At 34.1% G+C, this 27,947-nt stretch overlaps 2 protein-coding genes across 3 annotated transcripts in view; one reads left to right on the top strand and one right to left on the bottom strand.

Moving 5' to 3' along the window:
- aos (protein argos) overlaps nucleotides 1-18,638 on the bottom strand; it is a 40,758-nt gene extending 22,120 nt beyond the window's left edge. Inside the window, exon 1 of the mRNA XM_035357987.2 lies at nucleotides 18,309-18,638. Coding sequence (XP_035213878.1) covers nucleotides 18,309-18,464 — 156 coding nt within the window. The 5' untranslated portion in view covers nucleotides 18,465-18,638. The remainder of the gene's footprint in view (nucleotides 1-18,308) is intronic.
- Nucleotides 1-27,947, top strand: part of LOC118187713 (elongation factor-like GTPase 1) — a 352,553-nt gene that overhangs the window by 289,983 nt on the left and 34,623 nt on the right. The gene's annotated exons all lie outside the window — the stretch shown is intronic.

The following is a 27,947-nucleotide window of genomic DNA, read 5'->3' on the forward strand; positions in this document are numbered from 1 at the left end:
TTATATTATGTTCCCAGAATAAAATTTGTCCATTGATATGAATCATCACAACATAATCAAACTTTCTGTTGCATTTTTAAAGACTTAGGGGGAAAAAAAAAAACTTGCGAAGGTCACTAAAGTCGCTCGCCCACAAATTACAACAAAACTGTTCATTCTTGGTTTCAATTCGTTCTGTTCTGATGAACACAAACCTGAAGACACGAATGACAAGTCATGATTGCAGGATGGGAAAAAATATTTCATCCGTAGCTAAGAATGACAGAGAATTTAATCCTAAACTGTTCGGTGTTATCCGAGAGAAGAAAAAGCAAAAAAAAAAAAAAAAATTTTTTTACTATTGGGTCATTAATAACCTGTACGATATAATTTTCTCTCTTTAGTCCACAAAATAAGAATGTGAAAAATAAATTAATTGTGAATTTGAAACAGTGAATCTAAAAATAATAAGAAACAAAGGCGTCTGTATTCACTGAATAGTCATGAAATTATGATCATATAGCAAGTTTTTATGAATCCCTGTTCTGCTCACTATTATGGGCTGAAATTAATATGTCCTATCGTTTCTCGGCTAGAGGTATCACAATACGAGTTGTAAATAATCATCCAACAATCCTACATAGCAGCTGGTACTGAAACGCTGTTCATCATGTTCCCGAAGTCATACTTCATATCAATCAAACATTTGTCCATACTGCAAAACTAGCCCCATTCACATTATAAGGTATTTCTCCTACCTTCTTAGCATGCCTTCGTAGTGTGGTAGCCTGCACGCTGGGCGCGTATTCCAGAGGTCCGTGGTCCGATTCCCGGCGAAGGCGTTGCTGATTTTTCATGACTCTTTCTTCCAGAAAGTTGCTTACCCAAAACAATTTTACGCGGCCCTCGATTGCATTTCTCGTAAATCAGTTATCATTATTGTGGCAGTATTTACTATGGTAAGAATTTGAAGAAAGATTTAAAATGTTAATGAATTTCAGCCGTTTACATTATTTTAATTACCATTATATATGTTCATGAGTAACGCTTCATAAATTCTATTAAATAGAGCTGATTTATTTACTGTGCGGCATAAGATTGATTCAACGATTTGAAAATGCAGATTTGATTAACAATTTTTCGTACTTGTTAAAAGATAAATACCCTTTGTTACGAATTTTGGCAATAAAAATAATTGCTTTGTTTGGGAATGCATTTATATGACAACAGTTCCACACGCATGCATACATTCCTGCGCCTGAAAATTAATACGTCTTTTAAAAAAGAAAAGGAGAGGAAGAAGAACCAAACTAATCGATGAGCATCTATAAATTCGTGATAAAGCTAGCTAGTGATAAGCTAGTAATTTTCCTCTAAGATTACAAAACCTTATCGAAATCGAAATGATGATGAGATGTAGATGATAGCTGTAGCAAAAAATAAAGGCATTTACATACAAATATATGTATGCAGCAAAGAAAGATTTAATAAATAAAAGATAATAAATACATTGTCGTTATTTATTCTTAAATTTTGTCCCGCTCAGAAAGTTTAAGTAATTTGTTTACTTAAGTAAATTATGTAACGGTTATTTTAGCACATTAGAATTATTTGAAATTAATTTCTGTGTGAAAATTTAATATTTAGCTGTTGATGCAATCGAGTTACAAGGTGTAACCAACGGATATTTCTTGTATATCCCAACCTTTAGATTTCAAACAGAAAATAAATATAAATTGGAATTTTTTAATTTGTTCCAATATTGTTACCGTTTATGTATATTTTGATAAAAATTTAGTAAATGAAATTTAAGATTTATTCTAAAAAATGCGCCTTTTTTATTTATTTATTTATTTATTTTATTATGGTTTAAAAAAATATTCGGCCTGTGATCATGTTTTCGGTCCTCATGCAATTTGAGTTTTGAGAACCACTGCCTCATCACCACCTCAATCTATGAATGAAACTATGGCTCCGAAGTGAAAGACGGACGCCATCTCTAATGGAATGTGGTACGGAACATGATAATGGAATGTGGTACGGAACATGATTTGTCGAAGCAGCATACTTTCTTCGAGGTTTTTTTATTATGCAGATTTGTATCATGTTGGCATTAAATTACTCTTGCTTTCAAAGAATCTGCTTTTGTGAAAGCGTAAATATATGGCATGCAGTTTAATTTTAGTCTTTGTAATCAGAAGTCTAACTATGATGCTACAATTTTCTTTTCAAAACGACATAATTTCTGGAGAAAAATGTTACGCGTTTTTATTATTTTTACTTTCAGTCAAAGTACTAACTGTTTTACGTGAAGGTGATCGTAACTAAATGAACCATCATATATGAAAATATAATTTAATTCATAATGGATTCCTTTCTATTTAGAATTTTTTTTTTTTTTTTTTTTTTTTTTTAAATTATTAATACTTTTCAGGGTGCAAGGATTTCTAAATAGAAAACTTTATAATCCTCCGAAATTATATCTGTAAGGAATTATCGCATTCTTCCGTGTGTTGTTCGTATGTTATAATCAATCAGTACGTCTAGCTGTCTTGAATAACACGTGGTTCAAATTTAAACGAAGCCACAGTTGATTTTTTTATGTTTCCAGCATCGAGAAACTGTATGTTCTCTACAGTGACTCTGACCTAAAAAGTCATGGCCGGCAAATTGTCGTCACTTGGATTTAATCGATTCAGTCTAGCCTTTCCTCACTCATCTTTTAAATGGAGAAGAATGTAAGGAACAATCGCATTCCCCCATGCGTGCTTTTGGGGTGCAGCTAATTAACTCGATCGGCTATCTTGTTTTGAATCCCGGTGAAAACACATTTGTTTTGAATCCCGGCAAAAACACATTTGGTTTTTCGTGTTTCCAGCTTCGAAATACGTAATGATCTGTAAATATCAGTCATCTAAGTAAGGTACCATCATTATTTTAAAAAGCAAGTATAGATGAAATGAAATTCGTTAATGTGTTGTAATAGTAGCTGATCGGAGATTTTTAAATATTTTAGGGCATAAAAAAAAAATCCCTGAATGACCCGAGTTTTGGTCTTTATTTATTGTTACTAGGTAGGTTACTAAGCTGTACATATTCTTGTTCTTCTTCTTCTGTCTCTCTTTTTTTTTTTTTTTTTTTTTTATTTATTTTGTTTACAGTTCGCAGTAAGAATTTAAATTGAACCGGAATTTTGGTCTTCATTTATTGTTGCTAGGTGAAATTACCACTCTACGTATTCTTTGAATTTTTTATTTTTATTTGGATTATATTTCTGGATAAGAATTTTAATTGTTCAAGGTACTAGAAAAAAATTTGTTTAACTGATATAGCCTTGCCCTTCGTAAGTGGCTTCTCCGAACCGCTTTACTCTAGTTGCTGCCCTTGACCGCATTTAAAAAATTGCACTAACTGAATGTTTAAACCTATCTTAGTAATATGATTCATGTCACCATCCTTTCTTGCTAATCTGGAATGTATGATAATCCCGAATTCCTTCATTTATAGCTTGTGATAAATTAGATTCAACAACAAATGTTTCCTGTATCTGAGAGTAGATAGTGCTTGATTTCGTGTTACTGAACCAATGTTGCTACTCGGAATTCGTGTTACTTCGGAATTTATTTTTTCATTCTGTTGCTACACATCCATTGATAAATCTCATATCAGAGTGATGACTGTTAAAATGAACAGCTATCTGCTGCGAGTGTAATCGAGTATGGAATATGGAATGAATAGCAGATGGTACCTTTCATCACGCCTGTTACATAAAGATTGCTTTCCAAAAGACAAATATTTGCAACAAAAAAAAAAAAAAAAAAAAAAAACGAGAGTTTTGATCTGTAGTGAATATAAATTTGGTATTATCTTATTAGTATAGTTTTTAATCTGTAATGAGATATATGCGAGACTTTACCCTTCATGCGTTGGAATTCTTCAAGAGGGAAAAAAAAAGTTCTTTTTGTAAATAAAATTATGTATAAAGAGCAAAAAATAAACTTATGCAGCCATATTAAACTAGAATTAGTTTCTGTTGCACAATTAAAGGCTGAAGCAAAGCATGATATTGCTTTTAATTTGATGTATAAGTTGATTTATTCAATTTTAATTGTTAATCCTGAAATGGGGAGTTCTTTGATAGTGATTTGGAGAGTTCGGTAATTTACCGAAGTAATGTCAACCCTTTTTCAAGAAAGAACTAAACAGTTATTGTATTAAAGCATCTAACTGCAGCATCTCGGGAATATGGATTGTATTATATTTTAGTTCAGATGACAAATAGATGAAGCAGGCTGTTATACAATGCGAAAACGGAACAGCATTATTATGCTTATTAAATTTCTCTCCATCCTCTTATAGACTGATGACGCTTGGACTCTTTTAATAATAGTTCATCTTAACGTATTTCAATAAATGTCAATGTGCCTTTTTTTTCTTCCCTTGTAAAAAGTGAGATTTTTTTTAAATGGAGGCACCTAATAATTTCCTCCTATGAAGGGATAGACAATTTACATCCATGCCTTCACCAGGATTCGAACCCGGGCCCTTCGGTACGGCAGTCAGAGGCACTAACCACTTTCCCTTCTAGGTGGCTTTGAAAACTTTTTATTAGCAACATTTAAAACAAGAACAATTTTAATTTGATTAATTGGCTAATAGGTAATAATTTTGGCTGAGATTTGTTGAAATAGGTTTTTGTCTTTATTCCGGCTTCTCCACCTAAATTCACATAAATAAGAATCAAATACCTTGTAGCTGAGAATAGTACCTTGGTGTTTCTGTATCTTTCTACCGAAAATTATTATGTATATGTTGGGCTATAACGGAAAAGATCATCCGATTTCACTGGGTTGCAGTTTTGCAGAATTTAAAACTACTTTGTTTTTAATCTTATTAAAAGCAATATCACTTACATTATCCCTCGTTCGGGAACTTGCGTACTGTCCACACCAACTTCATTTAAATAATTGTGGAACGTATTCATGCTCATTTCAAGTCTATGTTTACCATTAAGATAAAGAAATTAACTAGTATTAAAACGGTCTGAAAGGATTTATTTTTTTATAAATAACGTCTTTAATTTTATGAGTTACCCAAAAATACGTGGAGGAACGAATACCCATTATAGAAACATCTTAATTAAAAAGAATTCTAAAAATGTTTCAAAGAAACTAAAAACGTATCTAAAAGGTATAAAACACATATCCACAGAAAGACTATTACAAAAATCATGGAAATGAGTCAGTTGCTCTTATTTTCAATTTATCACGAACGGACTGTCTGAAGTTTAATAAAGAGTAAATTAAGTGGAAGAACATTGATTGGACTTGCGTAAACGGAAACTCCGATTTCATAAAATATAATCGTCGCCAGTTATCTGCGTTGAACATTTCAGAAAGTTGTTCGCTACCCAATGCGAGTTTTCTTTGCAGATGTTTCATTACTATTCAAGAGCAAAACAAAGGTGAACAACGCTCTGATGTTCAATTTTCTCCTTCGCGAACTTTCCGATGGTTGATCGCAGTTGTGATCATGAACCGTGAACCTAGACCTAGAAAACGCTGTCCGCTACTTGTGTCATCTTTTCCTTTTTTCGTCTCTCATCTCTCTAAAACGACTGTGCGATTTTTTTATTATTATTTTATTTTATTCATTTATTTTAATCTTTCCACTTAAGGAGTGGTTTTCCTTTCCATTTTTCTTTCTTGCCTTGCCCCATGCTTCTGTTGATTATAGTTCATTCTGTTTTGAACGTAACTGAAAATGATATTCATGAATAGTTTCCCCTAAATAATGTGAAGAATCAATTTGAAAGTACGTAACTCAAACTGTAGCCATTCGTCGAAAGATTTTTCTGAACTGATTACTAATATTCACATGGGAAGGGAACATTATCTAATTCAAGGTGTTAGTTTTTCCGTGAGGTGTAATGTTTCGATCGCTGCGATACGTAATCTTCATTATTTGTTAGGAAATGCTTTCCTCCTAGTGTCTTGGGAAATATGTTTGTTTAAATTCAAAAAACAATTTCTGTTTTTAATTAAAGAGGTTATACTCAGAGTTGGATTAACTACTGAGCAAAATAAGCATGTGCTTAGGATATCAAGGAGAGGGGCCACCACAAAAATTTTCCATTACCGGTTTTTACTATGCAATATATCGTGTCACTAAACCAAGACAGAGAGAAAAGGGATGGAGGACAAACAGGTGTAAATAAATATATGTGGGGCCACCAAAATAGTTTTACTCTCTCTAAACGTTTAAATCCCGCCTTGGTTGCAGCACATTCTTAATGAAAAATTGGATTTACATTTTTCTTATTGATTGTAAATTTTGAATTCGAAAAGATGTTAATTTTATTACTTTTTTTAATTAAATCATTAATACTTTGGCTGCTTTAATATTAGGTTTAAAAACGTTATTCCATTCTGTAGCAATCTTAACCGATAAAATCATTTACTAATAGTCAATCCATGTTTTAGTTCTGGCGAAAACAGATTGATTACACCTCGAAAAAACATAACATTACTAAGTTTCTCCTTCCGGCACGATTTTGCAACTGTTTCCTATCCTTTGCTTATTACATTGCTTGAATGCAAATGTTAACATTATTAGTTTTAGATTAAAATTTCGAAACAACATGTGCTGGAATGGAATGAAGCTAAAAATAGTTTGGAATAAATTTTTTAGTGGGTTTGAGCCACTGAGCTGGCTTCCGTCCCGGGTATAACGGGTATACCCATACGGAATTGGTTGCCAACTCCGCGGATATTTATTGTACCATACAAAAGATGTACATTTTTTAGTGGGTGTTACATATACCGTGTGTCACTTAATTTTTCCTCTTCAAATAAGGATAATAAATAATAAAAGATTTTTATTGCATAAATCCTGCAGTTATGATTAATATCCCATTCATTTTAAAATCATTTGATATCAGGTTATCCCCATCCTCCTTGACCTTTATGCAAATCGACCACTGTTCAAGAAAGGTACTCCGTATAGAGGTTAGTTAATTCAGTAAGGGAAAGCAATCAAGGGCTGTCTGCTGAATGGATAACTTCGTGGAGGACTTTTTAAGGGAACTGTCTCATATCCACGCTCGATATAACGATGTCCGTAACATTAAGGAGATCAGTTTCATTCTTGGAAAAAAACAAGCTTCAAGATGCGGACACATATAGGCCAGGCACTGCTACGCAAGGAGGAATTCAGTTGGCTACTCTTCAAAAAGCACATGAAAATTGTAATTACGGGACATTGCCTGTCATGAAATTGCCCTCACCTTTACGGAAAATTGATGTTATCAAGTTAAAAATTGATCTGCATGAGGGGGCACTCTTGTGAAACTTTCTGTCCTTTCGACCACCTGCCAACTTGCATGAAATGACAGCACTTCTATGACGGAACACCGTTATAAAGTCATTTACTTTTAGTAATGCTTTCGATGGGAAATAAAAATGTGAACTATTTATGTTAAAGTATTCCTAGAAATAAGCAGATGTCCAATCACTCAATGGAACTCCTTAAAGTAGACTTTCTTTTCTGTTTCTTAATTTATAATCTGTCTGGACAAGCTCACATAGGTATAACAATTTGATATATATCATGGCCACCCTGTTCTCCGGACGTCACACTACTCGACTTCTTTCTCTGGGGTTACCTGAAAAACCGATTTTATGCTGCAGAGATTCGCAGCACCGAAGAATTAAAAATCGAATCAGCACAGAAACAGCAACTGTGATATACCACAAATGCTTAATAACATCTGGAGGGAAAACATATCTTTATCCGGTGAATTATCTAAATTAGTATTATAGAAAATCGTGCGAAATAGGCGAAAGAAGGAAAATACACCAACTTTAAAAGTCATGGCCTATAATTAAAGCTTAAATAATTTAAAAGTTGCTATTAATGATAGTATCTAAGGTGCTCTGAAGTGCACATTTTGTGACAGACTAACGTAACAATGAATGATTTTTAAATTAGTCCACGCCTCTGTGCTGTCAGTCACGTACCGGATTTTGTTGATACCATCTGTAAAACTGCGTCTTAAAAAACATGTTATTTAAATATATCTTACTCGCGGAAAATATGCTATGCAAGAACTTGGATTTGCTTTATATTCATTTCTCTTATTAATATTAACGATCCAGCAATTCCACGAACCCATGTTTCTCAAAAGGTGACTCCGCAAAAAAGCTCGTAAACACATCTTACAGATAAACACATAAATTCACCATAAAAACATATTCCGTATATATTATTTTTATGTCCGAGGGTAAATTCCGTCGTATAATAGAAATTGGTCTAGTTTTTTTCTTCTTCCCCCCCCCCTCTCGTTACGCTTTTGCAAGTGCTAGACGAGAATTTTGTTTTTCAACTTCATCTGTCGATGTTTCTGGGAAAGGGTGGAAATGAGAGGATGTTTACTGCAAGTGACCCGCGATCTCGTCCTCACGTGATGCTTTCCCCGAAACAATGACGTGTCATGTATTGTGCAACTCTTCAATTAAATTTTCAAGTTAACCAAAAGACTAAATCGAATTCTGCGAAAGGTGAAACCATTAGTTACCGTAATTTGCGTTTAGTCATTATGCTTCATTGTTGTCCGTTGTATTAATTTGGATGGTTCCTACGCGTTAAACGTGCCCGCAATATTGAGCAAAAATTGTGGCGTTAAATGTGTGCAGCATACTGCTTCTACAAGATGTGTTTTCTCCTCGTTGGAATTCAGAATTGTTTAGGTGGAGTTGTTTTGTTGTAGCCACGATGTTTTTGCGGTGAAGAATAAATTGTATCGAGTTAAATTTGCGTGACATTAAGATGTTGCAAATACCCTTTAGTGGTTTTATAGAATTTTATTGTCAGGAACTTATTGTTTCGGAAATGCTATATTTGTAAGCGTGAAGCTTTGGAAGAAGATAGATAAATTTTTAAGTTAATTTCTTAAACCGCCTTTATAATAATTTGTGTGTGTGTCTTTCATGTTAATCTTTATTTTTCTGATTTTGTTTGTAAAATTAAATACACGATAATGGCCTTTCGGCCAGTAGTATGTATGTAAATATTTATAATTAAAATAACGTGGTGATTTTTAATTTTTATTTATGAGGGTGATAATAATCATACGGTTTTTTAGATTTGCCATCTTGTGTATTGTAAAGTGTGAACGAAAATATGCAGAAAAGAATATTTATGAAAATATGTTGTACCTCGATTAAATTTGAATTCACGAGTGTGTATTTAATTATGGCAAAGCACACTAGGGCTATCTGCCTAAGGGGAGGGATGCCTTCGTGGAGGACTTTCTAAGGAAAACTGGCTCGTATACACGTTACACATGGGGAAAACCACGAAAACACCCATGCAGCCAGCCGGTTCGGGGGATTCGAACCTCGGACCGAACTACCAGTGCTCTTTACCGCTCGGCCGCTGGTGGGCCTTGAATTCACGGGAATTTCAGCATGAGTCGAAGAAAAATTGCAGAAATATCTCATGAATAAAACTTGATATTAATTTATACGAGTGATTTTCAAACTTTCCCAAATGCAAGTCCCCTAAAATTATAATTTTCTTTTTAGACTCCTTAAAAACTGTCCATATGCATTCAAAAATGTGTTTCGAATTTTATTTTTGATTTGAGGAACTCTTGGAGAAGTTGTGTGGAACCCTAAATGTTCCGCGGTGTAGTTTGGAGATCCATGATTTATACAGAGTGCGATTTTTGATCTACTCGTATTATCTAACTCTTTATTAAGCATGTAAATAAAAACTAAATATTCTTATTACCATTTAAAAATAAAAATTTGTCATAAAAATTGTAATAATCGCATTCTTTTAGTATTACATTTATAGCTTCACGATGTGATAGCATTCTTATAATCATCTGTCGAAACAAGGTCTCTTCACTCATGATCGCAGATATGTCATTATGAGTTTGAATACTCTTACAGCAATTCCGTCTCCCTTTTTCCCTTTTTTTGATCAAATTTATCCGCAAACTTTTGTATTATTGTGCAGTTTCAGATATTGCCAAAAAACTTTCTTAGTTTGAGGGGGATTCCATCCAGAATTATATTTTTATGCCCGTGTAATATTTCTGAAAGAAGCAGAAATGTAACATAAAAAGTGGATAGATATACGCTTGATTTAATTTGATTTATTTCATTACGACAAAGCAGACGAATGCTGTCTGATTTTTTTAAGGGAAACTGGCTCATATATATGTAACATATAGGGAAAACCACGAAAACGCCCATGCAGCCAGCTTGTTCACTGGATTGTAAACTCGGGTCGAACTACCAGTGTTCAGCGACTTTGCCGCTCGTAGGCAGATAGATATACGAATACGATTTCGAAATTATTTGATTGTAATTTTATGTCGTTTTACTTGCCCGTTTTTCTTGAAGTCTAAACAAAATAGTTTTTTTTTAATAACTTAAATTTTCCTTTAATTGCAGTATGTGTCATGTATTCAAAGAACACTGTTGACGATGCTTGTAAATATTTGATGGCCTAGCAACCCCTACATAATCTGTTAATATTATTCGTGAGCATCTGCGATTATAAAATAACACGTTCTTTTGTCTTAAGCATCAAGAATGAGTTTCTTCGCCACTGCTTATGATAAATAGTCTACTACCTTTCGGTTGTTCATCATCGTTTCTGGTTGTAGCTTGTGAAAATGATCCAGTCGGCATTAGGCAATACCTAGGGAAAACTGTCAGGTAAGAAAAGACGAAGAGGCGTAGGTTTCACACGCAGCATGCTGTAATCGCCCTGGGGCTGCGTTTGCACTTCCGGCGAAAACAGCCTTCGGTCTACTGATGGGATGGGATGGGAAACGCCTAATGATGGACACAGGTGGTGGTTCTGAAAAATCGCTGCCGCCTCCCAACGACTGTTTTCGAGTCGAACATCGTCGACGGATGTCAAGAAGTGAAATTGCGCCAGAGTTTTTCACAAGAAACAAAACCTCTTCACCGTGATTTTCCTAGAACTGTGAAAAAAGTTCGGAGGAAAAGCTTACTCGTTTGTTTATCTTTACTGCGACCGTAATTTCTTTAAAAATATTTTGTTGGGTAAAAAAAAAAAAAAAAAAAAATACGAAAAAATGCATTACTTGTTAACGATTTATTTAAATGATAATGAAAAAGTAAGAAATAATTTGAAGCTAAAGTAATCGGAGGATTTGCAAATGTTTGTGTTTAGTAAAACTTTTGTTTCGGCTTTGTCAGGTTGGGCTTTTTGTCTCATTGCAAATATTACCACATTCCCGCTGTAAGTTCTGAATAAGAGATTCTCAGAAAGATCGTAAGCTAAATCTTGCAATTTTTTATTTTTGTACGCTACCAAAGTGTTTATATTTGCGTAGCGGATGCATAGTGGCGAATTCGTGAAGGTCGTCCATCGGCGTACCAAAGACAAAAGTGTAATTTAAGCACATTTCGTCGCTTTTAGAGAGGAGTCATAGAAGCAGTTTCTTTTGTTACTGAACAACTTTTTACTCGGTTCTTCCGTTTAGAAAGCGCTAAAAGTCGAATGCTTCAATAACTATTTCTTGTAGGACAAAAAAAAAAAAAAAAAAAATGTGATCCTTTGTTTCCTATCGGGTGGATTGACCTGAAGTCATGAATTTTCGTCTGTTAACTACGTAATTTGCTATTTTTGGAGCATTCTAGAACGTCTGCTTAACAAAACAGTAAAAATAGTAGAATACATTCAATCTCTTCAAGACAGAATCTGACTCTTAAAATGTTACATTTGATCTATTAGAAATAGTTTATACACCCACAATATTAATAAGAATAAATCCTGTGTACTCAATGAAATAAATATAAAGAATATTCTTCTTTGCATTCTTTCAGATGTAAATAATAAAGACATTTTCTTTGCATTTTTTTGGCAAAATCAAATCATCTCAGGTCCCACCTATGGAAGATAAGACTTATTCATTATGCCGGTGTTTGTATCGAAGATTTCACAAATTCAAAGTTAGCGATACGTCATCTTCAAAATCTTTTTATAAAGTTCTGTTGCAGTGATTTTCTCGGCAAATCCAACCTTTAATGTGTTTTTTTTTAATTTCTTTTTGATGTAAATGATCCATCTTCGAATATTATAGCTAGATGTCTGGTTTCAATAAAATAATGGTCACGTTTTAAACTGAATGAAAATATCAAGAGACAAATTCAGGATAATCACATATGATTGAAATGTACGTCGTTCAGAAATTACTTCCAGTAATAGGTGTATTGATCAGATAGTTAAGTGTAACAAGCCAACTGGCATTTATCACGTAATATTCCTTACCTCAACAAACGGCGTGGCCAACATTTTGAAAAGGGCATGAATCGGAGAAAATTCAGCCTTCCGTAATAGTAGGGGATGAAGTAGAGCAGCCATGTGGAGGTAGGTAGAAAGTAAGACCTTTTTTACCTTCATGAGAGCAGAGGATAAAACGGATAAGATTTTGTCAGTAGGGGTTGCTGTTGAGGGGGTGGGAGAGAGTAGCGGATGAAATGGCACGATTTTCATCGCAAGATGAACAAGGAAAGGACGAAACGAATGACGGAGTGGCCAACGCCTCTAAGGGCTAGTGCCCGCCATTGAAAATAATGACAACTTTGTTCCTTTTTCTTGTTTATAAAATTTTTCTTCGATACATAAATAAAAATGCGTATGCTCGTATGTAAATAATTATAAACTTCTTTATTTCTTATTGTAGCTTGACACTTGATGGCTTTTATGTTCTCATAAAGTTTGTAGCTTTGAAGAGAAATTACTGAAAATTATCTTCATCACGCATTGTAGAATCTCTTCGGTCAATCGGGTTTTTTTTTTTTAAATCAGTATTCAAATATGAAAAAAAGCTGTTCACGTATAAATGTATTACCAAATAAAATGATTATACTTAGTGAAAAAATTCGTAACTGAGCTTATTTTGACAAGTGCGAATAAAATTTGTGAAACCTGTATCTTCAAATTATCGAATCGTAAATTAGTTAGTTCCATTTTTAGATTTTCTGGCGCGTTATTCGCGCTGGTTTTTAATGGAATGAAAATAATATAAAATCTACCTTGAAATCTTTTCAACACCATATTTGCAACAAATATGCAATTGAAATGTCTTCGAGAGTCGCATTAAATTGCTTCAGGAGCCGCTAGTGTGACTGCTGGTATACTGTACCAGTGTCAAACGTGTTTCGAGTCGAACCCATGCCGGTGTTGTTTCTGCACATTGTCTTCCTGTGTTGATCCTACTCCGTATCAATGATATTCCTAGGTCGACCCTATGCAGTGGCGAATGTACGTGTAATGAGACACTGTTGCTAAAAAATGTGCATTAATCTTCTTATTCATTATTATTATTTTAAAAGTTTCTCTAACCGTGTTTTTTTTTTTGGGGGGGGGGAATGGCGCCAGTAGCTAGGATCGATTCTATGGCTCGCCGATCTTGTTCATTGTCGGTTCTAGACAGTGTCAATCATAGATATGTAAGCTTGACTATTCATGGGTCTATCCTATTATCCTATCTTGAGGAATTGAGATAATCAGCAAGAAAAGGGAGGGAATATTTAACCATATAATCGAAGAGATTATTCAATTTTATGATATTACAATTCAGTGCTTCTTTTATCCCCTTTTAATAATATCTTTACTTGAAGTTTGTGATCTCAGAAAGGACAACAACCAGCATTCTTCAGGAATCAAATGTTAGTGGAAAGCATTACGTGACCATGCTACCATGCTCTATAGAAAAGACTGAAGATGGATTCGAATGCAGCTTTCAACAGTCGCATCCTCGAAACTGCACATTTTGTATTCGCTTTCGAACATTTTATTCGCTCAACTAACTTCCTTTTGCTTCGTCTCACTTTTGCTTCGCCGCGCCCTTTCAAATACGAATGAAGCAAACCGTTCCTCGGAGTTGACTGAAATGGAGCAGCATGGTGTAGTTGACGCCCCAACCTCTCGGCAAGCGCTTTCAAAACAAACGAACCTGCAAGTCGGGTAATCAGCATAATCTCTCTACCCGACTTTTCCTCTATTTGTTGCTGTTGTCCGCGGTGGCCTTTTATTTTTATGCGTTTCTTTTCATCTGCTGTGTTTTTTATGCGTTACGAATATCGCTTGCGTGCGTGAGAGTCTTTGTTATAACAGATATGTGGAGTTATCGTACAAAGTGGTCACATTAACCTCTTTCTTTTAATGCTATTATTTTAGGAGGATTGAATAATTTTGTAATGGGTAATAGAAAATACGAATGAATAATTTTTTAATTTGGTAAATATCATTGTTCTTAGGAGAGTTTGGGGGAGGGGTGTATAGTTGAGTGGTTGGAGGCGAAAATGCATTTATTACAAAACGTTACTTAGGAGATAATATAATCAATTAATCAATATTGTTTAGGAAATAAATTATATATATATAATTGTTTAGGAAATATAATATTTTATATATATAATATTTTACAAATAAACAAAAGCAGCAGAACACTGGGAAAGAAGCAGCAAAAAAATTTACGAAGCTCTGCTCTTTCCGAAATTCTAAGTTTTCCTTCTTTACGTCGCCTTTGCAAGAAGCCACGAGGCACTGGTATTTCGCCGTGATTCGATTCAAAGTAGTTGAAATGCTGGAGGTACGGAGTTTTCGTACTTGACCGTATAAATAACGTAAATATGCGCTAGTTTCTATTAGAAAAGATCTTCCACAAAAGTTTTTCATCCCTTAGTTTTCGCATGCTTTGCCAGACAATTAACCAACTCTAATTTGAAAGCATGCATACCTGCATTTTTTTTAAGCTTGTCTTTTAGTAGGACCCTGCTCCCTAAACCCATAAGACCCATGTTTGGTAAAGCTTTATCTATTTTTGAGGATCCTCATAAATCTACTTTTCCCTCATAAAAATATATAAGCTATGCGATGAGCCATGTTATTAATAAAAAAATATTAACATTTGCTGTCAGAGTGCTATCGAAAAGTCAGGTCTCATATTAACATTCGTAAAATACGGTAAGAAGTTCTTGTTATAATAGATTTCTCTGCTTAGTTAATAAACCAAACAAAACTATTAGACATTTTTATTTTTCTTATTATTATTGCAGAAGTTTAAATACGCAGTAGTTACATTCCTCCTTCTTTAGAATTATAATTATTTGGATTATAATAAAATAAACGATGGCTTTTCTCTAAGGAAAGGAATGCCTTGCTGGAAGACTTTTTGATGAAAACTGTCTCATATTCACATTTATACATGCGAAAAACGATGAAAACTCCCATGCAGCCAGCCATTCCTCAGGATTTGAACACCGATTGAATTACCAGTGTTTAGTGCTCTTGCCACTCGGCAGCTAGTGGGCTTGTTTTTATTGCACGCAGTTACTCACTGAAAAATTGGTTAACTTAAACATATTATAGAGTTATTAATTGTATTATCATTTTTATTGAGTGTGAAAGTCATGAAATTTTCACTAAATATATCAAAATTTCTTTCTTTTACTTAACAGAACATTTAGATATTCCTCTTTTAATGAGCACTGCAAAAGAATCAGTGCGTGATCTTTTTTTTTTTTTTTTTTTTTTTTCCTGTATAAATAGTTTAGACGTGTTCCTGGCATTCTTTCCTCAATAGCGTGCAAGAAATATTTACGAATAGTTTAATCGCTTCTGAAGGAAAACATGTATTTTCGCTGTCATAGTTCCCGGAACGTTTTTGCATTGAAATTGGTTACTCGTTTCCAATCAAGCAGCAGTTGCGTAGTAAATGAAGCTTTTGCCTCTATTCATTTATGATTAAGTAAGGATTGCGATGATCTTTTCCAATTAGTTTCACTTTCCTTAAGCAGCTTCTTTAACAATCTGATTTATTTTTTTTTGGGGGGGGGGGAAGTAAGGCTTATATGCTAATGTGTGAAGCAATCTTTTTTTATGTTAAAAGCGCTAAAACCTCTTTGTAATTAGTAAAATAAAAATAGGTTGTTACTGAAAATAAAATTTTATTAATCCCCTGCGTGTTCCAGAAATATATCTTATAAAGCTGACTGAGAAACATTAAAGATAATTTGATACTTGGTTAGTCAAAATTTTTTTAGGTAGAAACCATCTAAAATTGAAGTATATTTCCATACTTTCAATATATTAGCAATCTGTGTAACATAGACTATTTGCAGTTAATATGGATATTTGACCAGCAGGTCCATCATCAATACCTTTGGCTATTTATAATACCTATAGGCTATATAAAGTACAGTTGGTGCTCCCGTGTAAATTAAACATTTTAATAACTCAAAGTGAAAAATATCTTTTTTTAGTATTCCGTTGTGAGAACTTTGATGGAGACATCCGACAATCGGCTGCCTAAGCGGCTTCCCTACATCGTTTAGGCTTGAAAACAGTCCTGTTAGGCTGTTATCTATCTGTAGCTACTTTTTTCATCGACTACAACAAATTTTTTTAAAGCGCTTCTACAGCACAAAGACCATATTATCCTTTTGGCCGACCCGCAACATAAATCTAATTTGCAGTATTTTAATCCAAAAAATTTTAACAGTTTCACCTTGCCTAAGAGCGTGATAACACGTCACGCATATGATCTGCGTTTTCAGAAGCGACTTTTTCCCATGTATTGAAATATGCATTATCTTGTAATAATTTCTACTTTTCTCTTTCCTAAGATTTTCGCTTGAAATTCATAAAAAGGTTGGTACACTTTTAATTTTTCTATGAATATCTAAAAACTAGCCGCTTGTGTCTCGATATTCCATCATAACGAAAACACATTAAAATGTTGTTTGTGTTGTGACTTACTCGTGTCTCACAGTAACATCGGAACAAGCCCACGAAATTTCAGCATGGCAAGGATAGCAAGACTGCGCCTGTCGTTGCCTAGCATCTTGAGTACCATACAGGTGATAGTACGACTTCGCTCAGTTGGGCCCCAGTTTTGATTAAGAAACCCAGGGGTCCGACGGTTTTCCACCATCTCTTCCTCTACCATCGACCTCTCGACAGGGCTTTCGGCTGGCCATGTATTTAGAGTGCATGCCGCAAAGACACTATATATTTACAAACAGCCCTGCCTGCTTCGGAATTTGAAACCAGGCCCTTCAGTATCGCAGTACCTAACCACTATCTTCGGGGCGGCTTAAAATATTCTAAGAAATATTAATGTTCTACAGAACTATATAATATTCCATGAAAAGTATGTCCCGCTTTTTAATATTTAATTGTACGTATCAGCAGGATCTGATTTATTCAAGAGTTTATGATCGTTGTTTGTACTCTTAGGGAGGGCCTATAAATGCTTTAGTAAAATTTAAAATATGGGGAATTTTAAATCCTAGGTTTTTAAAAGTATAAAATTGGAAGCAGGAACAAAATTTTTAAATTGCCTATTTCAATTTTTATGTCTTTAAAAATTAGAGACTAGATTGTTGTCTTGCACTCTCATTAACCACTGATATCATTTAGTGGCTTGTAAACTAAAGAAGCTAAATTGTAAGAATTTCTATTGTATGACCACATTTGAAGCTCGTGATGATTTGTGAATATGATGGTCTTTTGATTATCATAAGCATAGCCATGTATTTGATTATTAAATTGCATTGTTTTGTTCGTATCTCTGTATTCCTTCAGGGGTGGAACAAGACCATGTTTTTTCTTTGGAAATTTTTTGTTGATAAATAAATGCATAAAATTATGTTTTATAGGCATATAGTAAAATTAAATCATACAAACAAAATGTATAGAAAAGTGAAAAATATATTTTTAGTTTAAACAACTTTAAATGAAAAAACATAAAATATTAGGTTATTTCGTAAAATAACTCAGTAATTCTCATCAGTGAAATCTATTATACTGAAAAAATTACTGAAGGTATGGCTACGATAAGAATTTTCCTCATGCCTCCATTTTTGTACATTGGACCCTACGTATACTCATTTTCATATTATTGCTTTATTTCATCGTTTGCTTATTTGGGATTATCGCAAATGATGTCTTGAAGTACATGTTAGGAGAATAATGCATTTCATCTGTAAGAAAACCTTATAAGAACTACAGCTCACATACCTACCTGGAGTTTATTATCAATGCCATTTACGATTTGTTGAACATTTTATGAGATTTAATCATGTCAGAAACTCACTGTAATTTTTCTTTTTGTAATGTATGAGAAATCGGATACTGTGTTGACATATTTTCAACGTTAGCTATTAACTATCAGTTTCGAAGCAGAATCATATGTAAAATCCAAATATTCAACAGTTTAAACGAAATGCAAAGATATTTCTCATTAGCATAAAATATCTAAAATAATCGCTTACCCCTGTTTGGTAAAAGATCCTGAAAGCCGTTTTATGATTATGCCTGAAATTCACTGGAAACCTAGAAACCATCGCTGTCTTGACTGTGCTTAGAGCTGCCACCAGCCATGTAAGTGTCAGCCACCATGAAAGTCTCTGCACCATATTCATAATCATCACAGGTGGATCACAGAGAAATGCACCAGTTGGTCTCTGTTGTTGTTGCTCGTCTGTTTGCTAACTATACTCAATACTCAATGCACACCTAGTCGGCCAATTTTTTACCGCAACCGAAAAGACTGCTCGCTCTTTCACGTGCTCATTCAACTTCCTTCTCGCGCGTACTACACGATTATTTATAGTGAGTCACTCATGAATGGCCGAGGACCGGTCCTACCCGCGGGCGTCTTGGAGGGGTGGAAGGCATTTCTGACGGAGGGGAAGAAAGAAACGCACCTGAAGGAGAGGATGGCCGTGGGAAAAAGGCTTCTGTGATTAAAAGACGTTAGTAAGAAAACGCGTCCTAAAAGTCGTCCACCGGTTTACGGCTGCGTGTGAATGAAAATGAATGAAAGACTGCGCTCTCTGCACGTACGTCGTAGTAAGAATCTGAACATAATTATGGGGCTGGGCGCGCTTTCGAGAGAATGGGATCGTAAAAACATTTCTATCTTAACTTCGAAATCCTACACCTGGTCTCTTTTTACGATCGTATTAATCCTATAACTGAAGGATTTTTAACCTTTTCGTTTTTGCTTTCTTGCCTTTTAACTTTTTATTGTGCCCTACCTTTTGCACTTTCCTAACTTTATTATTACACCAACATGAAAATAAAATAATAATAATAAATTATTATTGGATTGCGTCGTTAAGAACCAGAGTTTAAAGCACTTATTTCTATTGTACTGTCCTCTTTACTGCAATATTTATTAACAGAGTCTGGTAAATAAGAACTTTGTTTTATATGTTTAACTGATTCTGTGTTAGTTTTTAGTTAATATTAAAAATATAAAACTCATTGCGTTTCATAACAAAATATGTATTTATTTTATGTCTCGAAGATATAAGAAGTATCTACGGGTCACTTTGGTATTCTGTGAGTTAATTAACTTCTTTATTTTCCCTTTGGTTTATCATTTTGTTTCCTTCTTCTCCTCCAACGAAGAACTTTTATTTTATAGTTAGCAATCAGTTTCAAAGATTAGAATGCAAAAGCATTGCATCTGCTTCTTTCAAAAAAGTACAAAGAAATAATTAAATGAAAGCAAGAAGACAGCGAAAATATTAGATCATGCAATCATTTTACTTGATATTAGTTCGACAGCCGTCATGATCTAATTAAAAAAGATACACAGTGTGAAATTTAAAATTAGCCTGCCTCCCCAAAAAAAACCCTCTTTAATTCACATAAATTTTAAATAAAAACTATCGATTTCGAGGGCGATCAATCATCTGTATAGTTTTGAGGAGCAAAGAATTTTGCAAAAGTAGGAGATCGTGATTTTTAACTTAAAAAATAAAACTAGCTCTCTTTTTCCATGTCTCTCTTAAAGCTGATCCTATCTAAGAATTCTTTTATTGTATAAAAAAGTAAAAAATTCTTCGCTTTGATTAATGACTAAAGGAGTTGTTGCATGCATGTCTGGAAACTGAAATCTTGTGCGGCATATATTTAGGCATAAATAATAATACTGGAGAGTCTCCTTAAGAAATGTTGTTAGAAGTAACTTTTTTCGGTAGTCGTTTTTAAAAAAATTTTTGAATAAGTATAACTGTTCTTTAGCCGCCCAAATGGTTAGTGATGTTAGTGGTTAGTGATTCTGCCTGCCGTATTGAAGGGCCGGGGTTCAAATCCTGGAATAAACATGGCTGTTGTAAATGTATACTGCTTTTTCGGCATGGGGGCACTCTAAATGTATGACGAGCCGAAAGTCCTCTCGTGTGGTTTATGATAGGGAAGAGAGGTGGAAGAACCTCGGACCACTCCCCCCCTCCCGGGTGCTCTACCTCAGAACTGGGAGGGGGAAGTAGAAGTCCAACCTCCTTGAGGCTCTGGCAGCTATTCTTTCATGAAATATGGACTCGACAACAACTCATCTTTAGCTTTGGGAAGCAAGCTTTCATCGCTATTCATAATTTTTGAGTAAATACTTTAGATGTTTTCGACCTCATCTCTTTTGTAATTTTGTTATAAGTGAGCCCTGTCCCTTGGTAATGTACAGCGATATACAAGCAGCTGTTGCCCGTTGTTAAAAATTGCATAAAAAGAATGTTGATGCTTCTGATTAGTGTGAAAAGAATTAAACGAGTAATCTCAAACTGAGGTTGCACGCAGGCCGAATTCGCACGTTTGATACTGAGCTGGCGGGTCGGACTATTATTATTTTTCAATGAAAATTTTTTGGGAGAACTTTCCGTTAGCTGGGCTTTATTATTCAGACGTATTAACAGCTAAATATTAAATTTTCAGATTAATATTTATACTCAAATAATTCTAATATATTAAAGCAACCATTAAATAACTTGCTTTTAGCTAAAACGAATTACAAAATATTTACAAGAGAAGCAAAACTTGAGAATAAATAATGGCAACCTACTCTCTTTCTTTTATTTATTACATTTTTCTGTGTTGCATACAGAACAAAATGCATATTTATATGTAAATAATTATGAACTTCTTTATTTCTTTCTAAAACTTTCAGCCTCATGGTGTTTCGATTTTGATGAAGTTCGTAACCTTGGAGAAAAATGACTAGCGCGATCACGAATTGTAGATGTTCATCGACCAATATAGTTCTTTACTTAAATTTGTTAATTTTCAAAAAGTGTTCATATATAAATATACATATATCAGTATATAAGGTATTTTCTTTCTCCTTTCCGCATGGCTTCGTAATATAACTGAAGCACATTCGACGCTTATTCGAGAGGTCCGAAGTTTGAATCCCGACGAGCGCTTTGCGGATTTCTTTAGTTTCCTGGCAGAGAAAAATTCTAAAAGACTACAAGTATCACCTGAACTAACAGCTGGTGGATGATAATTCGTCACCACCAGGTTACCATATTTTGTCTTGAAAGCTGTCTTTCAAAATTCATATATAAATCGATTTGAGTTTTATTAGCAACATTTTTTCGAATACCCTGTAATGTCATAGACAATTATCAAATCAGAACTGCGAAGTTAAAAGCATGGAAGCTTTTATTTCTGGACTAAAATGCATGCGAAAAATTATTTACAATAAATCATGAAAGAATCATCATTATCACAGTATCCGATTTTCGCTTTTACATGCGGCTTCCAGGAACTGGTTTCCACGAGAAGACATCTTTTTCAAGAAGCAAAAAAATCTCCATTGCTCGGTGCGCTTGCCCGTTTTATGCTCGCAGCACAATCGGATGCGCACGGGCTGAGTTCATGACATTACACTACACGCGTTGCTTCTTCTCCGAGTTCCATGGGAGAATATAAGTTTTTAGGGAAGCTATGAGATCTTTCAGAACAGCTCGGCTTCAGAACGTTCGACTTAGTCAAACGGAGCGGCTGTGACGATGGCGCGTATTTCAACAGTATAATGCATCAGAGTATTTGTACTTAACAACTTTGAGTGAGACAAGAATTTACAAAACAAACATTTCTAAATCTAATTAATTAACTTTATTACCTGGCTTTGACCTAAACATGAAAATTTTGCAAAATTTGCTTCGTATCAGTCAAGTTATATTTACGCATTTCTAAATTCAATTTGTTGTATAGGGTACTTTTAAAATTTTAAACAATACACAAATTTGCAATACTAAATTCACAATACTACAACATCTTTTAAGAATTTAAGCGTCTTCATGCCCCGAAAGCACTATACACTTAGTAACATTTTTGCCTTCTCCGGGTTTTGAACTCGGAACAAGCTTGCGACTGCAGCGAGTGAATATAGCAGTGTGTCACATGAAAGATGTTTGGATGAAATTATCTGTGCGAGGTATTTAAAGTAAATTGCCTAAGAGTTTATTTTCGTTGCATGTGTTATTTGGCTAGAGAAATTCTCAAAAAACTCTCTTTGACAAATAAATAATCTTCACTGCGGGAGCCCTTGCACACACGCAAAGCTTTACATGCCACTGTTTAGCTCTCTAATTTCCCTTCTGTGATGTTTTCGTAGCCTTCTTCCTGTGTGGCTTTTCTAAATCATACCTTGAGTGAAAATTTTATTTTAGAAGCATCTGATTACTGCGGAGGCGGGAACGCTTTGTTTTCTATTTTGCTGAGAGCGATCTGAATTTGTAGTCTAATTAAACTTCGCTTTAAAAAGAAGCATGTAACTATTTTTGTTATTTTAGTTCTTCTGGTTGCATTCCTGACTGAAATATTTTCATTGTCCTGAGTGGATAAATTTCGTTATTAGATAATTTCATATTGGAAATAACTCGATTATTTCCTTTTTGATTCGACTAACAAGTCGAATATAAAGATAATTTTAAACTGGAAATGATTCTAGAAATAAAATTATTCGAGTTTTTTTAATTACATTTTTCATAATTAAGTACAATATTTTCCACTTCATTTTAAATACATTTTGTAATAATTGTAATTATCCTTTCTATGGAGCTATGAAACTCATGTTGGGCTACTTAAGTCTTACCTGCGTGTGGGGCAATTTGAATGCGAATATTTGTTGTTTGGGAAATGTTGGGCAGGCAAATTCATACGAGTACAAATATGTTCCAACTCGCTGACCAGTTGCTCTATTTGCAGCGCAGCCTACAGCAGAGGGACATCGGCAATTTAATAGACTCCATGCCCATCCGACTTGTATCCGGTGTCGCTTTACCATTTACTGAATTTCATATTCTTTATATTGCTATTTGTTTATCTACTCGAGCACTGTATTACTGCCCAGTTTTGTAGTTGTGGCTCAATTCATTCTAAGTTTATATATATATATATATATATAAACGGGGTGTTTATTTTTGTATGAAAATTGGTTTTCGTGATCTTCGAAAGTAATTTCGTTTACACGCTTTCGTATCATATATATCCGCAATAGACCTGCTGCAGAATAAATGGTAATCTACTTTTTAATGCTTTGTTGAGGGAGCTCTTCTCATTATTAGTCCAAAGGGGCAATTTGCCCAGAAGGACTATTAATTTCGTTTTGGCATTTTGCGTTGATTCACTATAGACGTCGGGTTCACTTTTCAAATTGTTGCCACCAAATATTATCGCCCTGTATTTATATTTAAAGATATTAAATAAGGGAGAATCTGCATAAAGGTATGTATGTTTCTCGCACTGTAATAAAACAATGGTACCTAGAGTCCTCAAATTTTGAATTACGTACGTTTCCACCCGAATATGGGCATCTGGAAGCCCTAATTTGAATTTGAAATTTTTTTTATTATCAATTTCATGTTTGTAACACCTCAACGAGTTTCGGATTAACAAACTAAACGATTTCAAAGCGAGCAATGGCAACACTGTACGGAAAAAAAAAAAAAAAAATTCCAGCACGCGAGACTCTGTATCGGAAATTCTAAAGATATGCTCATTTAAAAATTATTTTTCGATATTGCTGTTGAACTGAATTTTATTGTTTTAAATGCGAAAAACATGATATTTAATAATTAAAGGTAACACACAAAATGTTAGAAAAACGCCCCTTTGGGCATGGGCATAATTAAAAATCTAAAACCTTTCTCTCTCTTTTTTTTTTTTTTTTTTTTTTTTTTTTTTTTTTTTTTTCAAAATATAAGTTTTTATCATGCAGGGAGCAACGTGGACATTCGCAGAAAATTTGCCGGGGGTTAACGTAAAGATTACAGAAAAATAATGCCATCAGTATTTTTTTATTATTATTTAATTACTTTTACATAAGGGGAGTTTCATAAGCAGATTAGTGTTGCATCAAAACAAAAACACATATTTATTCATCCATCAATGTAAAAAAAAAAAAAAAAAAAAAAAAAAGTTTTTAATTGGATTTGCTGGAATAAATGTCGCATATGTTGTCTTCTGCGGATGCCCATGTTAACAAAATTTTAAAATTACAGTTCGTAGGCTACCCCGAAACTGAGCTTTTCCGTAAATTGCTCTCGCATTTTACTTATTATTTTATAAATATTCCTTAAAATATGGTAACCCTACCCATAACCGAAAAGATCTAATTTGATAGCTGTTGCCCATGAGAAGAATTTGATCTTAAATCAAACGAAACACGGTGAGAAGTGGAAACTGAATGGAATTGCTATGAAAGTTTCTGTCTTCATAATCAAACTGCTTTTATTATCAGAAGATAAATGAATATTATTCACACTGGTATTTCAGTTCATAGCAAGATTACATCTCGATCAACATTGCATTTGCTAAGGGAAACACTCCGATTTAACAATGGAGTGAACTCAAGAAATAGCCGTTAGTTGTTTATTTTCCGGTGTAAAAATGTGTGAGAAAAATCGCTAGTTATGTGGGCTCGTCACTTATAAGGGAATAGGGCATTTGGGAGGGGGGGATTATCACGGGCTGTCCATCCAGCCGCAACCCTGCAGACCTCGTTCTACCTCGGGCTACGGAAGTGCACTCACCTCATCCTATCACTCATCAACCCCCATGCCTTCTCTCCCATTATGTATCTCTTTCTTTTTTCTCCTTTAAATCGTTTACTTAGGATCGTAGCCTTTCTTTTCAGTCTTCCAACTAATTATGCTTTGCAATTTGAATGAACTACCTGCGCTTCTAAAAATGGGGAAAGCGTGTGAATGAGTTGATCTGTTTCTGCTCTCTCTAGTTTAACCGCAAGACATTGTGAAATTAACTAATCTTCTCTTGTTCCTGAATATTTTGGTTCGATTTTGGGGGAGGTAAACGTAAAAAACGGTGATAAATCTGGTATTCTGGAGCGCATTTTTCCTTAAGCCGAAAGTATAATTTTTCTTCGCAGTTGTTAAAGCTGTTTATTTTCCGGCGAATTTTATTAAAGAGGCGAATGTGTTATATTGAGCGTCATATCTTAATTCTCTGTACCTCCTAAAACTCAGATTCCCTTAACATGAGTTATGCTGTTAATAGCAATAAAAAATTTTCTTTTCCTCTCTCTGTAATATAGTACATATGTGTATGATTGTGTGTATAAGATAAGGAACATATAAAATCAAATTTTAACTTTAATTCGTGATAATCCTTAAATCGCGCGTTTTGCTCCAATTGACCTGTGTATTTTTATTTTTAAATATTTTGCCGAGAATGAAGATGTGTTTAACTGATCATGATTACAGTGGCATGCAACTACATCTATCCGCACGAACTCTATCATCTGTTCTACGTCATCACAAAAATTTTTGAATCTTTAATTAAGTTTTTTTCCCCTTAATTTAAACAATACTCTATTTTTTCGACATTTTTAGTTTCTTTATTTTTCGACATGATTTAATTTTTATGGTGAGTTCTTCAGATTAAGACAACGAAACACATTCGCTTGTAATATTAATTATTATGACTTAATTGAAAATTGATTTGCTCCACTTGCAATAATTGTTTCAATTTTTACTTTTATTTACTGTATTTTTATAAAAGTGCCTTTACCGAAATATTACTCTTAATAAAATATATCCTTTCAATAGACAATTCTTGAATTTTAATGAATTTTTTCATAAAAATGGACATTTATTAATTTTGCTTATTATTTTATTAATATTCACTATTTTTATTAATTTCACAATTTCCTTTCCTTGGAGATAATCCAAAAATTACTTATATATATATATATATATATGTGTGTGTGTGTGTGTGTGTTTGTAATGATTTTGAAGTACAGTCGTGATGGGCAAGTGATAGGGCGAGAGGAAGAAGTTGTTATCAAACTAAGTTCAGCCAATTATCATCTTTATTTCCACGCATATAAAATCATCTCAGTAGACATTTATCCAATCATAATGAAATCAGATACATTTCTATGATTTAATCATAATGAAATATGATAAATTTCTCTGTACATTGGTTTCTAACAAGTAATAACGCAGGAATTTTACGGAAGCGGAGCGAGGAAATATTAGCAAGATAGAAGCTAGCAGATTAATGGCGTAATTAGTTCGCCAGAGGCATTATACCAAAGTAGGTGAGATTCTAGAGACAAGCTATGATTGGTTAATATTAGTTTTAGTTGCCCTTTTCCAGTAGTGTTTTACATAACGTAGAAAGATCTCGAATTTGGGAGAACACATGAATTTAGGGGGAGATCACCAAATCTAGAATGTTAATTTTCAGGCCGCCATTTATTTTTAAAGCAGCCATCGTATTTTCTTGTATTTTACATATATATATATATATTGATAGATATGGCACAGATTCAGTCATCGTCTTCTCATTGTAATATGTTTGGTGAGACGTAGCTGTAATGGATTGGCGATGGTCTCTTGCATTGTAATAACCTGGAGATTCTTTACTGCGTGGGTAAAAGGATGACACTTGAAGACAGACATGGCGGTAGATTCACCACATAATTTTTATTTCTTGATCAAGCTGTTATTTGGATGCAATATCTGATTCACATTATTATGGGTGAAATATGCTTGGCACGATTTTGAAAGCTTAGCCCATCTTCAGACAAGGGACGATGCAGAGAAAAGAGCGGCACGTGTTAACAAGAGCAAAGCAGCCGAGAAAGAGCTACGCATTTGAAAGAATAAGATAAAGTTCGTTATCCTTAAAATAGTGAGATAAGAGTTTCTGTTATAACGTCGTAGAGACGTTCGATTATTTGGAAGCAGGAGAGATGAAAAATAAACAACGTCTTTGCCAGGAATCGAACCACGGACCTGTGGAATACGCGCCCAGCGTGCAGACCACCACACCACGAAGGCATGCTAAGAAGGCGAGAGAAATATCTTATAAAGTGTTATAAAGATATTAGATAAAGTTTGAGATGACGTTTCAGTTTTCATAACAGTGATTGCTTATAATATACCTGCATTCCTGTACGTTATATAGATGGCGTGAAATGGATTAATTTTGAAATGAAGGTGTCCAGAAAAAGTTATTATAAAAAAAAAAAATGCTATTTTTAGAATAGAGATGAGAAATACTCGAATTAAAATTAAGATGCTACTGCTCATTTAATTTTTATTTATGTAATTTTATATTACATATATATTGTATTCCATGACTGATCTGTCTAAATTTAATTTGTTCATCTATTTTCTCGGCAGTTTTGCTCGTGTTTACACCTCACTTTTAGATCCTAGGTTTTCTGTTCAGTTAGGATTGTACAAATAATGATTTTTGTGTACGAGGGGAAAGAAGGCAATTGTAGCAAAAATTCACGAAAGGTAAACTTTCCTGTTTTCGAAATGATTGCCAAATCGATAAAAATCTGTTATTTTTCCCTTTCCTATATTAGCGCGAAGACATCGCTAGCCCACTGTTATGCTTTATGACAGTCGAATATATTGAATATATGCTTGAGTAGAGATCTTTAGATATAGGGCTAAATGTCGACTGACAGTTGTTCAACATGTTGAGGGTAATGAAAAAAGGCATCAACGTTTCGCATGAGCAGATGTTAGTAACTGAGGGGAAGGTTTTCTGATTGAGACTTTGGATTGTACCTCCAGCTGAATGCGGATTGAACATTTAATCATTCTGAAAGAAATGTTTTTAAAACAAAGTACTCG

This window comes from Stegodyphus dumicola, chromosome 2 (assembly GCF_044657685.1).
Source record: "Stegodyphus dumicola isolate Sdum_Otavi_A_Nest chromosome 2, ASM4465768v1".
Taxonomy (NCBI): domain Eukaryota; kingdom Metazoa; phylum Arthropoda; class Arachnida; order Araneae; family Eresidae; genus Stegodyphus; species Stegodyphus dumicola.